The 15597-nt window shown below is 36.4% G+C and overlaps 1 protein-coding gene across 7 annotated transcripts in view; it reads right to left on the bottom strand.

Annotated features, from left to right (window-relative positions):
• Positions 1–1061: 1061 nt before the first annotated feature.
• LOC138740624 (phospholipid-transporting ATPase IG-like) overlaps positions 1062–15597 on the bottom strand; it is a 130830-nt gene continuing 116294 nt past the window's right edge. For 4 of the 7 annotated variants that reach the window (XM_069893532.1, XM_069893529.1, XM_069893533.1 and 1 more), the window contains 3 exons: positions 14949–15052; positions 13270–13426; positions 1062–2049 (listed from right to left, as the gene is read on the bottom strand). In XM_069893532.1, coding sequence (XP_069749633.1) covers positions 1951–2049; positions 13270–13426; positions 14949–15052 — 360 coding nt within the window. In that variant the 3' untranslated portion in view covers positions 1062–1950. Of the gene's footprint in view, positions 2050–6571; positions 6681–13269; positions 13427–14068; positions 14239–14948; positions 15053–15597 lie in introns of those variants that run through there. The other 3 variants (XM_069893530.1, XR_011343076.1, XR_011343077.1) reach the window with 3 other exon arrangements.

Below are 15597 nucleotides of genomic sequence, written 5' to 3'. Positions count from 1 at the left end.
GGAGTGTAGGAGGACAAGTCTTAGAAGCTTATAAAATCATGAGGTGAATGCTCACAGTCCATTTCTGAATGTAGATGATTGCAGAACTGGAGGTGAGAGTGGAGGGGAAAACTATAGCAGCAGGCACAATTTTGACTTTCAAAGGGCATTTGAACAAATATGGATAGGAGTGACTGAAAAGGCTATGGATTAAATGAACCTAGAATGTCAATTTTGTCAGCATGAATGAGTTTTGCTGAAAGGGCCCAGAGTGAAATACTAAAGCAGTGGGTTCTCAACCTTTTTTTCCCCTCCACTCCTATGCAACCTTAAGTAATCCCTTACTAACCACAGAGTATCTATGGCACAAGATACCCTAGGTGCTGTGGTTAGTAAGGGGTTGCTTAAGGTGGTATTCCAGTGGAAAACAAGGTTGCAGATGCTGTGATTGTAGAAATGTTGGAGGAACTCAGCAGGTCTGGTCGCATCCATAGGAGATAAAAACATACAACTGATGTTATGGGCCTGGTCTATGCTGTAATTCTATCAGGCACTAGACCCCATAACTCTAGAATAAAAACATATTAGAAATTCTTAGGTCAGGCTACACCCATACAGAAACAAAAGATTATTAACCCAAGAAAGAGAGGGGTGAGATTATAGAGATGTGTAGATAAGGTGTATAGTTAACTTTTCCCCATGGTGGAAGCATCTAAAACTAGATTTTAGGTTTAAATGGGCAAATATCTCACACCAAGAGTACTTGGTGTCTAGAATGAGGATTATTAACATTTAAGAGGTTCTTGAATGAAGCAGAATCAGTATCAATAGGCATGAGGACTGGTACAGTTGCTGTAGAATTGGACAGCGCACAAACAGGCCTAATGACTACAAACACAAGTTTAATTTTCATCATTACATTACAGTACGCTGACCAACTCCAAGCTAATTATCATACTGTGCCTTTATTAGTATTACAGCCCTATACTCTTAACACTTGGATTTACATGATAAACTACTGCCTATATTCTGAGGAAAAAAACTGACCAAAATTCAAGACATAAATCAAGTTATAAACAAAATATTTTTAAAGAGTATGTTTATTTTAATTTTTTTTTTTAAAACAGGCTAGACAGAAGCTTAATTTTTATAAAATGTCAGCATATAATCATCAGACTAGTTCAATTAAGATGCAGATTTTGCAGTTTAATAACTTGACTACATCTTTTTATAAGCATTACGAAACTTTCATACAGTAAAAAACACAATGCTGGCTTGTATTCATGCTGAAGACATTTACCACAGTTTAGAGCTCCCCTTAATTGGTACTTTGCTGATTTCCACGACATTGTTACGAATAACTACATTATTCCACTGGAGGTATAGCTGCTTTCTTTCACAAACAAATTTGACCATTGGCTTTAGTAACTGAAAATCCTTTATCGATTCAGTCCAGATTTGGAACAATGGAAATATTGAAAAGTGCACTTGAAAATAACTTTAAAAAAATTGCCAGGACTATTTCTTTGTGCATTATTCTAACCCAGATTTAACAGTTTGATTCACTAAAAAGTAGCATTCATTTACAGGAAATTTACCACTCAAATACAGTAACTTAATCAACAATCCCTGATGACGGAATTTAAGCATAAAATGCCATGAAATAATGACAGTTCCAATAGGAAGGAATATCAAATTGTTTTTACAAGATTTTTTGTTGTCCAAAATTGTGTTACACACTCAGTACAAAGCCATAAAACAGGAGAAACTCAGTCCACTGATTTAATTAAAAGTGCATTCTCAGAACACATCATATTCATTTCTGATCCACTTCAGAAACTTTTCGAACGTCAAATTCACATGTCCATTTTGGGTTACTTTTCAGCAGTTATTATCACCTTTTAATAGAGGCACAATTGTGTAGAAAGTGGTTTAATGTGGATTTATCAATCCAACCACTTAAATCTATCTTCACAGCTTAGTCAAATCATCAGACTTTGGACTTGGGATGAAAGAACCATCTTTAATATATTCAAATGACAACAATTCAGGCTCTGCATATCTTACACTCTGTAGAGAGGAACACAAAGAGTTACTTTCAACTTTTGTTTAACTAGTGTGGTAGGTACAGATACACAAAATATATCTAATAGGATAACGATTATGAAAACTGGGAGAAAAGTTAGTGGACACAAAGTTACCATACTCATTTATTAATTGCTTATTCCAAGTTTAGAGCAAAAAAAGGTGCGTCTGAAGCCAGGTTACTGGGATTCATGGTCAACAAAATGATGGAGCAGTCTGCTTTGCCATTCAAATCATAGATGGTACAATTTTCCTCTCAACCCCATGTTCCTGCCTTCTACCCATAAGTCTTGGCACCCTTACTGATCAAGAACTTATCAACCTCTGCTTCAAATCTACCCAATGACAGCCTCCTCAGCAGTCTGTGACAACAAATTCCACAGATCCATCATCATCTGGGTGAAGAAACTTCTCATCTGTTCTGAAGTGTTGAGGCTGTGCTGTCTGTCCTCGACTCTCCCACTACTGGAAATATCTTCCAGCCCTTTCAGTGTTTGGTAGGTTGGTTAAAAATTATTTCCCTCCACCACCCCCCCACCCCCGTGTTTGAAGTTATTAAATTTAGCAAGGTTGCTATTATTTCAGTGACATCATTCATAGACAATAATTTCAGAGACTTGTTGCCAACTAATTTACATTTTAATTAAACATTGAAAACTGTTGTTTGATTGGAATTGTTTAACTGTAATCTCAATAGAATTTTCCAAAACCTTGTCACATGCTTGGCAAGGACATAAAGGCAAATTATTAGTGCACTGTTCCTGAAGACTTGTTTATTTTTATTGAGTGACAACATTGTTTGATGGGTTTAATGTATCTTATTTTCTGAACTTTAAATAAATGGGAGGGGAGGAGGGAAGGCGGGGGAGAAAATGACACTATATATTCAAGAAGGAAAATGTATGTATCTTGATCAATATGGTTTATAGTGTGAAAAATTTAAAGAAAATAAAATAAAATAAACGGTTAATAAGTAGACTCCCCAGTTCTGCTTCAGTGTGCTGGTATTTACTTGTGCATCAAAATAAAGATCTGCTGAGCAGTAAGTAGTACGCTCTCATTCTGTTTCCTCCAATCAAACAGCAGGAAATGCAGAGGTGTGGTCTGACTTTCAGGCTTTGATATGGTAGCGCAGAAAATAATTTTTCTGCTTCAGAGGATTCAAGTTAGGTGGGTAAGCACATTTTATTAGATAATAACTTACTGATGTTTAATAATGGCCTAATTTAAAATGGTTGCAGAGAGGGAGCTTTTGAGTTGGCTCTGTGGTAAGTATTAATTATCACACTGAATGATCATGACCCCATGTATGCAGGCTGTCAAAGCCGATCCACCCAAGGAATCAGTTACATTCATTTATGCATGTGTGAATTTGTATAGCATTCCAAGAGGAATTTAAAAAAAAATCACTAGTGCTGTGTGCAAGAGATTTTTTTTGGAGGGTAGGTTTATTCTTCTAGATTTTTTGATAATGCTGTTCGATTGCAAGAATGGTTGCAAATGTCTGAAATTGCTATAATTTCAAACAGATAACCAATTTGCTTTAAATAGATGGATCCAAAAATTTGTTTGCACCCCACTTTCTACCTTTTTCTCTCAAGTACTTGGCTCCTTTAAAACAATGGAAGTTCATTTAGCAAAAGCCCTTCGCCCTCATGTTTGCCCTGGCATTTTCCTAATTGTAAAATAAACAAAAATCTTTGAATTGGAGTGGTGACTTCAACCCTCAACTTTGGTCCACTGTTCAGCAAGGTCACAAGTTGATCTGCAACTTGCTTCCATTTGTAGAATTTTCCTTTGCCCACACTGTTTAATAGATTTGGTTCAGGCCATTTCAGATTCAAAATTAATCCATCTGGTTCACACGACAGTTTCACCCTGTGGGTCAAGACGCCTCTGCTAAATTCTCCCCAGTTATCTTAGATCATGTCCACTAGATCCATACTCTCTCTAGACTCGCACTCCTCAATCAGTTGTAATAGTTTCACTCATCCACCTCTATTTGTCTTTAAAATTTTAGAATCAGGCATTTTCCATCAAGGTAATACTATCTATACCAAATGCACATCCACAATAAAATGTACTGAAGGGTAAACATTGAAAGAGAAAATAGCAGTAGCCCATTTGGCTCTTTGAACCTGCCCCAGCAGGCAATATGTTCACAGTGGAACCTCCAAATTCAATACCCTGCACCCGATTTCCTCCTATAGCCTCAGGGAAAACAAATCTCAGGGCTGTATGTGATGTCATGTATGTACTGACAATAAATCTGAACTTTTTATTAAGCCACATATTTCTTCTCTAATATATTTAATTATCTAAATTCAACTTTTTGTTCTGTGGTAGACATTTCCACACGTTTAAGAAATTTTATCTCACTCTGAAATGGCTAACCCCTGATCCTTAGGTTGTGATCTGAACCTTTAAGAGTTTTCTAATAGCCTGTACTATGGCTGCATAGAAGTCAGGGTTTTCTTGTCTGAGAAATGACAGCCATGACTTCAAAGCTGGTAATCTTGTCTGACTTCAAATAAAAGTTGAGACACTTCAAATGAAAGTAATGATCATAATTAACCTGCAGTATTAACATGAGAAGCAAAACCAAAACACCAAACAATGGCTTTGCAAAGAAGCAAAGTGGACAATGGCGAACTAGCTTATAACAAGATGGATGGAGAGTTCTGAGTGGATTGAACTGCTTCTCCAAGAGAGTAGTGAATCTATGGAGAGACAGCCTTTTAAACTGTATGGGAATTAAGGGTTATAGAGAACAGGCAAGTAGGTGGAGCTGAGTACATTGTTAAATCAGAATGATCTTCTTGAATGGCAGAGCGAGCTTAAGGGGCCAGATTTGCTGACTCCTGCTTCTATTATGTTCTATTTCAGGTTAACATAACCTAGTACAGAAAACAATTAATGTCATTTGGATAGGAAGTAACAATTTTAAACAAAAGCCAATTGACTGAAATTACAGATCACTTAGGAATTGCATTTTAATCTTTTGAAAATAAGACTTGCACCTTACTGTATTTCAAAAAATATGAAAACAAATGGCAGATATTGAATTTCAAGATCAAAACAACAAATCGTATAGGGGATTTGTGCTCAAAGAAATTTACAATGTTCTAAGTAATTAGCTGGGTGGTACTGGATGAGAAAATATTTCGGTTACTCCTTCAGTTCACTTGAAATCAAACTCTCTCCCCCCCCTCCCCCGGCAAAAGGTTGACCTTCTAATAATGCAGTACCTTCTCAGTATTTGACTGGTACATAAAGTCAAGAGTCCAAGAGTGGGGTATACACCCAGAATTTTGAATTGGAAAGAAGCCCAATTAATTAAGACTGCCGACTCCACTAAGGTGTGATTAAAAAAATGTACCATCTTATCCAAGAGTAAACATTTTGGATCAAGGTCCAAAAGCAAAATGCTGCAGATGTTGAAAATCTGAAAACTAAAAAAAAAATGAAAATCCTGGAAATATACACGTCAAGCAGGATACAAACAGAAGGTATGGGTCATTCATTCCTCCCACGCATGGTCTGCTGCGATCCTCCAGCAGGTTGTTTAGGATGTGAACCATTTCTCTCTTCACAAATACTGTCTGATTGACAAAGCATTTCCAGTATTTTTATTTAAGGATCAGAATGTGGTTCCTACTCAGCACATGGTCCATCATTAGTCTTTTAAGTAATTTTGCTTCTGGAAAAGAGATATTTTAACAATAGGTATTCTGACCTCACAATTCCACTAACTAAGCAGATGGCATATTACTGTATGAAGTCAATTTCCACCAGCCATGAGGGCATGCTTATAGATCGTACAGATCATAGCCAACGCACACGGGGTTCAATTGCAAAGCAGTTTCATAGAAGCATGGCAAAGTGCAGAGAAAAAAATGGTTAAGTCTGCAGAAGAACCAAATTATTCCCTTCCCCTAACTCATCCCCAAATGACCAAAGTTAATGAAACTGGAATCTACTTAGGATCTGTTCATTTTACATTTATATTTTTTCCTTTTTTCTCAGAAATCTTAAAATATAATTTTAATGTAGCTACTTTAGTATACATCACAGCAGGACACCACATGAATGAACCATAACAAATGACATGTACAGGATGTTTGCTTAAAAAATATTCTGTGATGGATTATCATGCATCTTTTCAGAACATATCTTGCATTTACCAGAACAGCTCTGCATGCAACAGATTTAGCTGAAGCCACATTCATGGTCAATGTACAAGTAACAAGCTCCACAGGAACAGCAAGCAAAAAAAAAACTTGAACACGTGTGTAAAAGTGAATCCTAGTGACTGTTTATTCATCTGTACCTGGAGAATGGCTTTGATATATTGCACAAATTATTCTTGATACTATGTAAACATCTGTCATCATCCTGCTTACAGGTATCCAGAATCGTGGTAAAGATAACAGCTTAAATGCAAATAAGTATCAAACTAATCCGAATTAAAGATTACACTAGCAGATAACTACCAAAATACCAGTACCTGTCAATGCCAATCATGATTCAACTGAGAAAGATCTTGCAAGAAGTGGTTCAACAGGGGATCTGGGGGTCGAAACTGAATCAGCAGCCTTGTTATAGACCAAATATTTCTGTAACAATGAGGTGAGATACTTAGAATACTTGTACACCACAAATTGTGTTATAAATATCTGGGAGTTTAAGTTACTTCAAAAAGGGTATTATCAGCCTTTAAGTGTGCAAGGAAAATAAATTTGGATATCATTCACAAACATCTGAGCTAATATGGGCAAAAAGGAGTGAATCGCTCTCCTTGAAGTTACTCTGCATTAAGTAATACCCACAACAGTACACAAGCAAATTAAATCAAATTTTTAGATGGAGTAATGCCTAAAATTGCTATGGGTTTACCAATCCATCCTTTTGCCTTGAAACTAAGTGTTAGTCATTTCAAGTTGAAAACAGCACATTTTAAACCCTTTTTTTCCCTTTGGCACTTTGATTCTTTCTGAACATTGATTTCACACAAGAAAACATCACTCACATCGAAGTCATCATTGAGAGAGCCAAACTGTTCAACTACAAAGGCACAATCGATGATTGCAAACTCCATTTCACCTCGAGCTCACTAACCTTCCCATCTTGAGTTTTGTATAATTTTGTTTAAATTATTATCAGACACATTATTACTACCATGAACAGCAGGTGTAGCTCTTCTGGTTTCCAGGAATGTGTTATGCTAAATTACAAACATACACTTGATTATTCACTGAAATATGCTAGGTAGGTTAGCTGGGAGACTATTGACATTCTTTCAAGAGCCTGTTTAGCTGTATCAAGAATTTCTGTGCATATTTACCTTGTACAATATATAGGTCAATAAACTCATTCTCAAACTGCTGCAAGATAAACTTATTTAAACATCTAAAATCAGTTTAGATTGAAAATTTAAAAAAAAAACCTAACAATTAGATGGATTATTTGGGGTTTGTATACAAGATACTTCAATACCAGCTGGTCAACTGACACCTTTATGTCTGTTTCATGAGCATGTTGGCTGATACTCATGGAAATTTAGAAGAATGGGGAGGGCAGTATTGGAAATCTTATAGAAACATGGTTTGGAGCAGATCTGATGTCACAAGGTTTTTGAGACATTTCCCCTTGTGAATGCATTCACAAATTTAAAACAGAATTTATTCTCTCTGGAATTCTCCCTCCCAACATTTCTGAAATGAATATACAAGGCTGAGAGGCTGACTTTTGGAGAGTCAAAGATTACAGGGAACAGGGAGGGGATTGGACCAGGGGGAGTACTTAGCTGAGTTAGCCTTAGCAAATTCATTATACAACCCAATTATTTCTATGGGTCTAGTCCTAGTTTCCTACACAATAAGTAGTATTTAAATTCTTACTTGGAGTGCAATCATCTTTCACAACCTGGTTGGTGAGGAGCTTTCTACAATCAAGGATGCTAGAACAATATATTCTTCTGAGGATAGCTATGCACATTACAGGCTATACCTCCAGTCATTAGAGCATATAAAGGCATAGGAGCACAAACTGGCTATTTGACCCAGTGAATCTGCCCCACCATTCAATAACTTTTGAACCATTTTATTCCTCATCTCCATTGCCTGACCTTCACCCCATAATCTTTGATGTGCTGGCTAATCAAGAACCAATCAATCTCTACCTTGAACACAAGCTGCTATTTGAACTGGCAGCAGGAGCATCTCATCAGCTACAAGTGTAAATTTTTAAGCCAGTGTATTAGTTAACAGTTTAGTCCCCAAACTCTTCTAATATTTTTCAGCTTGCTATTACAATAGAAGCAAGGCTGGTTTGCTCGTTGCCATCCATCTTCTTCCTATTCTGATTAGCTAAGGTGTGTTCAAGTGCATCCAAAAAAAAATCACAATAGAAATGGAGTAAATTAAATATCTAGCAAGTTTGATCAATAGCAAGCTTTTACCATGTTAATGTTATCAACCTAAAAATCAAAATGAATGAAGAATCTCCTGCACTGGACTCTTTCAAAAATGGACTGCACTGTTAAGGTGAGGCATGATCAGCAATGCAAATAGCCAAGCACATAAAATATCAAGGTAGAGACCAAAAACTGAACATGCTTTTAAAATACATATGAAAAGTGAAATGACAAAATGAAGAACAATGTTGCTCAAATAACACCCTCGCACATTCCAAAGGTTATTGGAGCACCAAAAACAAAACAGATCACCTTCCATTTGCCCAATACACACTGCACTTTTCCTGGTTTTATACAAGGTATATTTTGCATGATGAAGTTATACAAATCTGAGAAATAAACTTTTTATGCTAGTTTTAAGGTGCTAACACTTGACGCTGAGCCCATTTGCTTTTTAGAATATTATCCAGCAACTTTGGTGAAAAACTAGAATGGAATCTTTGTAACATTCTACCAGATCATCTAACTATCCTGTATAGTTAAATAATTTCTCAATCATTACTCATTGTACTGTGAACACATCAGCTATTTAGGGTTAATTTTCTTATCAATAAATTTAAATGTTACAAGTAAGTAGCACAAAATGACAACTTGCAGATTCAGTGTTACTTAAAACTACTGGTCTACCTCCAGTCAAGTGAATGGATATGCTGGCTTTCATAATCCAGACCCAAAAAAAGCAGTTTTAGCTTAACAAGCGAATGTCCATTAAGATTTCTTAAATTGTCTTGTTCAACAGGTTTTTCAATAAAACATACCTTTCTCCTCCTCCCACCCCCCCCCCAGAATTTTTATACAACAGAAAACAGATGTTATTTCAGAGATGTGCATTGAAATATTCAAACATGCATGCAGACTCCATCAAAATGACAGGTGGTATAAATTCATTGCATGCCAAGCTAAAAAAAATGCAAGCATAACAGGAAAAGGAAGAGAGATCACCTCAATCATTCCAAGAGAAACTCTGGTTGCTGGAAGTTTGGGAGAGCATAAAAACTGTAGACTGCCTGGAAGAAGGCAAGTGCTGTCTTGCCTGGTTCAGAGTGGAAAAGGAGAAGCGGAAAGAAGAGACCCAAAGGGGATAATCAGAAATATTTCAGGCAGCAGTACATTTAAAGATTTTCAAAGAGGAAGAAAGTGCAAGGAATCAAAACATGGCACAAGAGAATCTCACAAATAAACACTACTTTGAAAAGTGAAATATCAACATTTAATATGGCAGAGATTCTTCTGATAATCTCTATTCAGATGCAACTGAAAGTTCTGTGAATAACTGCAACATTAATTGTCATCTTAAATTTAGCTTTTAAGACATTACCTCGCTTGAAAATATTTCTACTTTTGAAAAGTTAGTTAATTTTTCTAGATATTTCTGGTTATTAAAATATACAGGTGTGCTATTTGATACCATACTGTACTATCAACCAAAAGTACTCCATATTTTGGAGCAGATACAGCATTTCACTTGTACATCCTCAGTAAATTTGACTACATCCCAATAATGAAGCTTGCCTCATCTAGATTTAATAGTTATAACCGAATAATCAAACATCATTTCAAGTACTTTTTTTTGCATTCAAAATGTTAATGTACATCTTCATCCAAATTTATTGGAGTTGAAAAAGAAATGCTAATTTCTTCTCTTCTTTGGCTTGGCTTCGCAGACGAAGATTTATGGAGGGGTAATGTCCACGTCAACTGCAGGCTCGTTTGTGGCTGACAAGTCCGATGCGGGACAGTGACACACAAAACACGTGTATTTAGTTCAAGTTCAAAGCTGGCAAAATATTTATCTGGGAAATATGATGCTATAAACAGAAAGATAGCATCATACTTTTTTAATAAAATAAAAAAGTGTGCAAATCTCTCACTCCTATTCATCTAAAAAAAAGGGCAATTTACTGGAAACCCCTGGTTTGCTTATCTTGAAGCCAAGTTTTAGGATTACTAGCGCTGTCACCTAGGATGAGACTGCAACCCAGTGCATATCCATAGAAATCTATTTTAAAACTCTCAATTGCTTCAGGTAGTTATTTCAAACCACAAGAGTACATTAAAGAAACAGCAACAGAAATTAAAGGCTAGAAAATGTACAAAAATAATGTGTCTGTCAATGGACACAGCAAGCCAAAAGAGAATTCCATGAGTTCTCACCTCCAGTAAGATTCTACAACCAGACATCTTCCCATCCCTTCATTTCCAGCATTCCATCTCTGCAACTGTAACTGACTCTTCCACCCTACTCTTCTTCCTTTAACAGTAGCTGTGGAAGATGCTTTGGAACTTTCTCTTTTACTTCAGGCCTTCCACCATCCAGAGGCCCACATATTTGTTTCAACTGAAGCAATTCATTTGACTTCCAATTTAGATTTTCCAGTCACTATTCATGATGCATTTTCCTCAACTTCAGAGAAACCAAATACAGATTGGATGACCACATTACATTTCACAAGGGCAATACCAAGTACCCAGTCTCCTATCATTTCAACACTCCATCTCACTCCCAATCTCCTCTGTCATCCTTAGCTCAACTGAAGCCCATTGTAAAATGAAGGAATGATATGCCATCTTTCATGAGTTTGTTTCAGCCACTGGGAATTGCAATCATAGAACATTAAAGCTCAACACAGGCCATTTGGTCCACACCCTCAACAACAATCTTATCCTTCCAGACCTCATACCCAGAAACCTCAATTTTTCTTATATCCATGTGTTGAAGAGCCTTTTAAATGAGTCTTTTGAATGTCTCTAATGTACTAGCCTCCACCAGCCCTCCAGCAATGCAGTCCAGGCATTCACCAATCTCTCTGCATCTTTCTGTTTATAGCAACCTACTTCTGACATCTCCCCTAAACTTTCTTCTACTCACCTTGAGCAGACATCCTCTGGAATTCATTGTACATATTTCACATTGTAAAAATTGTTTGACTCTGAATTCCCAGAGCAGAAAATACATTTTTCAAATTTTTGATGTTAAATCTTAATGCTCAAAATCACTGAAGACTCAGTAAAACATGAGCAACCTCATGGATATAACTTCTACTTATTATTTTTCTTTTGTTCCATACAAATTGAATTCAAAGTAATTGTTATCATGGTTTTCACCCTGCCAGACAATCCTGTTTTCTCCACTTCTCTGCAACTTGAAACATTTGCCTTTTTCCAGTTGTGATGAAAAGTTCTCAAACTGTTCCCCACCCCACCATTTCAGTCCAGCCTTCTGAGTGTTTTCAACCTTGCTGTTTTCGTTTAAAGATGCTGCATTAATGTTCAAGTATTAATGTTTCTTCATCCCACCCTCCAAGATTGATAGTTAAAATTTAAAGATTGGAGGGATATGAATTTTCATAGTATATGGATCGAGGAGGATAAATTATAACTTTTCTGTCAAAATCTCTTAAGATCTATCCTGGGGCCATCATGCTGATGCAATGCCAGCAGCTATATTTCGTTAAGCGTTTGAGGAGATTTGGTATGTCATCAAAGACTCCTGCAAAATTTTACAGATATACTGTGGAGAGCATTCTGACTGGTTGTATCACTGTCTATCCGATACGGAGATGCCAATGCACAGGTCAGGAAAAGGCTACAGAGGTTTGTAAACTTGGCTAGCGCCATCATGGGCATTAGTCATCACTCCATTAAGGACATCTTGAAGAGGTGGTCCCTCAAGAAAGCAGCCTCTATCATCAAGGACCCTCAACACGGGCCATGCCGTTTTCTCACTGCTACCATCAGGAAGGAGGCAAAGAGCCTGAAGACACACACTCAACATTACAAAAACAGCTTCTTCTCCTCTGCCATCAGATTTCTGAATGGATAGTAAACCTATGGAAAGTACCTCACTCCTTTTTGCATTTAAAAAAATCTTGTATTTACAGAATCGTAATTTATAGTCATTTTGTACCTCATTCTATCCAATATTTCTGCCGCAAAACAATTTTTTTGACACGTTCATGACAATAAACATGATTCTGATTCTAAGCATTTGAACAGGTAGTTGGATTTGAAGAGTACAGGGGAAGAGATTGAATGTTTGTAAACATGGTGAGCATAACAAGATTTCAGCATTAAGATGAGTTGGGCCAAATAGCCTTTTTCTATGTTAGAAAAATTTCCTAGACCCATAGAACACTACAGCACAGAAACAGGCCCTTTTGGCCTAGTTCCACTGACCTGCACCCAGTCCCTAGCTCTCTATATTTCTCCCATCCATGTTACTGTCCAAATTTTTCTTAAATGTTAAAATTGAGTCTGCATTGACCACCTCAGCTGGCAGCTCGTTCCACACTCCCACCACTCTCTTTTTCCCCTTCCACTCTTAACCTGTGTCCTCTAGTTTGATTCTCATCTATCAGACTTTTTATAGAGAATCTTACATGAAAAGCATGCAAGATAGTGGAAATTATTATGATCAAGGGAACAATTAATGCTTTGCAATGGTTCACAGTTTAAAACAAATTTGTTCTTCAATTATTTTTAATCAATGGGAGAATCCTTGCTAAGAACCATCATCCACAAAAGAATAAAGCCAATTACCCACTATTAAACTGTGCCCTGTTTACTTACCTCATGTTACAGAAGTAACAATAAACATCTTCAGTTTTTTTGGTTAAGTAATTATTTTCTCTGGGCTACGCATTCCACATAAGAGTCCTCTAATAGTTACCATGAATGAGGAAAACAGATACAAGTAGATCAATCCTTTACATTCTAAGGGGTTCACTTACCTGCTGCGGCCTTCTGCCCATTGGCTTGCTCAAGAGTTTTACAATAACATCAGGCACCAAACTAATAGTTATTAATAAAATTATAGTCAGCCATGCTGACACAGAAGTCAGCATCTGTGTAAATACAAAGTGCATTCTCTGCTGTTTCAGGAAAGGCCTATCAAACAGAAAGTAAAATAATTAAGTTCAGTATTTTCAGGCCACATGCATGTCACATACCAAAGCTAATAACAGTTATACTATGAATGCCAAGACAATTTTCCAAAGAATACAGTTGTAATCCACGTTAAGATAAAGAAAATTCAATGACTATTCAGTTCAGCCACAGATACAGCACTGCATTATGAAGGTGTTCCAGCTATATATTTTTTAAGATTAGCAGTTTTTGCACAAACATTAGTACATAAAATAGTATTCCTGGTAGAGATTCTCAAAGACACAGCCCTTTAAAATATACTTCTATACTGTGGGTGAACTTAACAGAACACATTTTATAAATGTTAAATTATGTCACAAGAAGAATGCAGACTTAAACTGAAATACTTAGCAGGAATCAAAAACAAAGTAATTACTTTCGAAGATAAAGCTCCAATTTCAGAATCTTGAACAACATTTTGCATTTCTGAACATATTTTCACAACTCACGAGCCTTCCCATACCAGTGACTGTTTTTAAACTATCATAGCGAACAAATGCCTGCTAGACCAGGAATCCATTGCATTCTCTTTAGAGAACGTTCACGCAATACTGGAAACTACCGCCTACAGTAGAAACTTGTATTTACTAAATTGGAAATTACACTCAGCAGCTCAGGTAGTTTTGGTGAAGAAGCAGAATTAATGGAAATGCGAAAAGGTCAAATGTAATGTTGATTTTGGTTTCTCTCCCCACAGGTGCTTAGTAAGTCCAGCATTTCCTTTTTTGTTCCACCTCTCGATTACTGGAACTCCTCAGTCCAAGAGACAGAGCCTGGAGTGAATGAAAGTTCACCAAATACAATGCTGGGGAATTATGAACATTATGGCATCCAACAGAATTTTGAACATCATTTTTACTTTGGATACAAAGTACTCTAAGACCAAAAACACTGCAATTTATTGCTGTGCAGTGGATGTGGGGTACTGCATTCAAAAGACCCTCATACAAAAAAAAAGATAAAATCGCTTGAATTTATAATCCCTTTTATGAAAGTATGTGGTTTGGAGGCATTGTCGGCAGAATGTGGCCTGTGTTGATGATTTAAAAAGTTTCGGTAGTCAGGTTTAGAGTCCAATGTGTTCAAAACAATGGGACTATCTTGATTTAATCACACACATTAATTAACAGCCCATGTAAAAAAAATAATGAATATTTTTCACAAATAATAATGTCTCTTCACCATAAATATTGTGCTTTAATCAAGTCAATTCACTGTTTATTCCCTCCCTTAGATGCTAACTGACTGGCTGAGTGTTTACAGCTTTTCCATTGTTTTTACTTCAGTCTTTAAGATGACTTTTTTTCTTTTAATATCAGACACATTAAAATTCTATTATTATTCAAAAAAAAAACAACTAATTAAACTTGCAAATTTTCTTCACTTCATGGCCAAAAAAAAACCAATTTTTAGTAAATGCACCCACAGCTTTAGCAAGATGAAGATTATTTAAATAGGACTGCAAATATTCAAATTCACTTACCATATAATGCCACCCCAAAAGAAAGAGAACATGACAAAAAAGGCTAAAGAGCCCCATATGACAAAATGGTTGACCCATGTCCAGTATCGAGTATCCAACACCAGCTGAAAGTGCAAAAAAAATGAGTAAACATGACAGCGACACAACACCAAAAGCATGCATTACTTTACTATTCTATTCCAAAAAACAAAAACAAAATGGCTGGAAAGTTGCTACTTTAGAAATTATCAATAGTTTTATTTAGAGTTTAATAATTGGACTGTAAAATTGAGAACTGCAAATGCTGGAATCTGGAACAAAAAAAGAAACTGCTGGAGCAACTGTTCAAGGATTAATGAAGGCTCAACTCTTCCTCCACTACAGATATATTGGTCTTTCTTCTGCACCCATGATGTAAGCTTTATTCACTTGCTAACTTTCACTCCTACCTCAATCCACTTGGTTGATCTCTGGCAACACTTTCCTCTTTCTCAATCTGTCTTCATCTCAGAATACAAACTCCGCAGACATTTTATACAAATCTACTGCACTTCTTTACACCTTGCCTCCTGTAAGGATTTTATTCCTCTCTCTCAATTCCTCCACCTTTGTCACATCTGCTTCCAGGATGAGTTCTGCCATTCCATTTGATATGTTATCTTTCAAACAA

The sequence above is a fragment of the Narcine bancroftii genome, chromosome 8 (genome assembly GCF_036971445.1).
Source record: "Narcine bancroftii isolate sNarBan1 chromosome 8, sNarBan1.hap1, whole genome shotgun sequence".
Lineage (NCBI taxonomy): Eukaryota > Metazoa > Chordata > Chondrichthyes > Torpediniformes > Narcinidae > Narcine > Narcine bancroftii.
The sequence above is the reverse complement of the archived record's forward strand: the minus strand, read 5'-3'. Positions and strand labels throughout refer to the sequence as shown.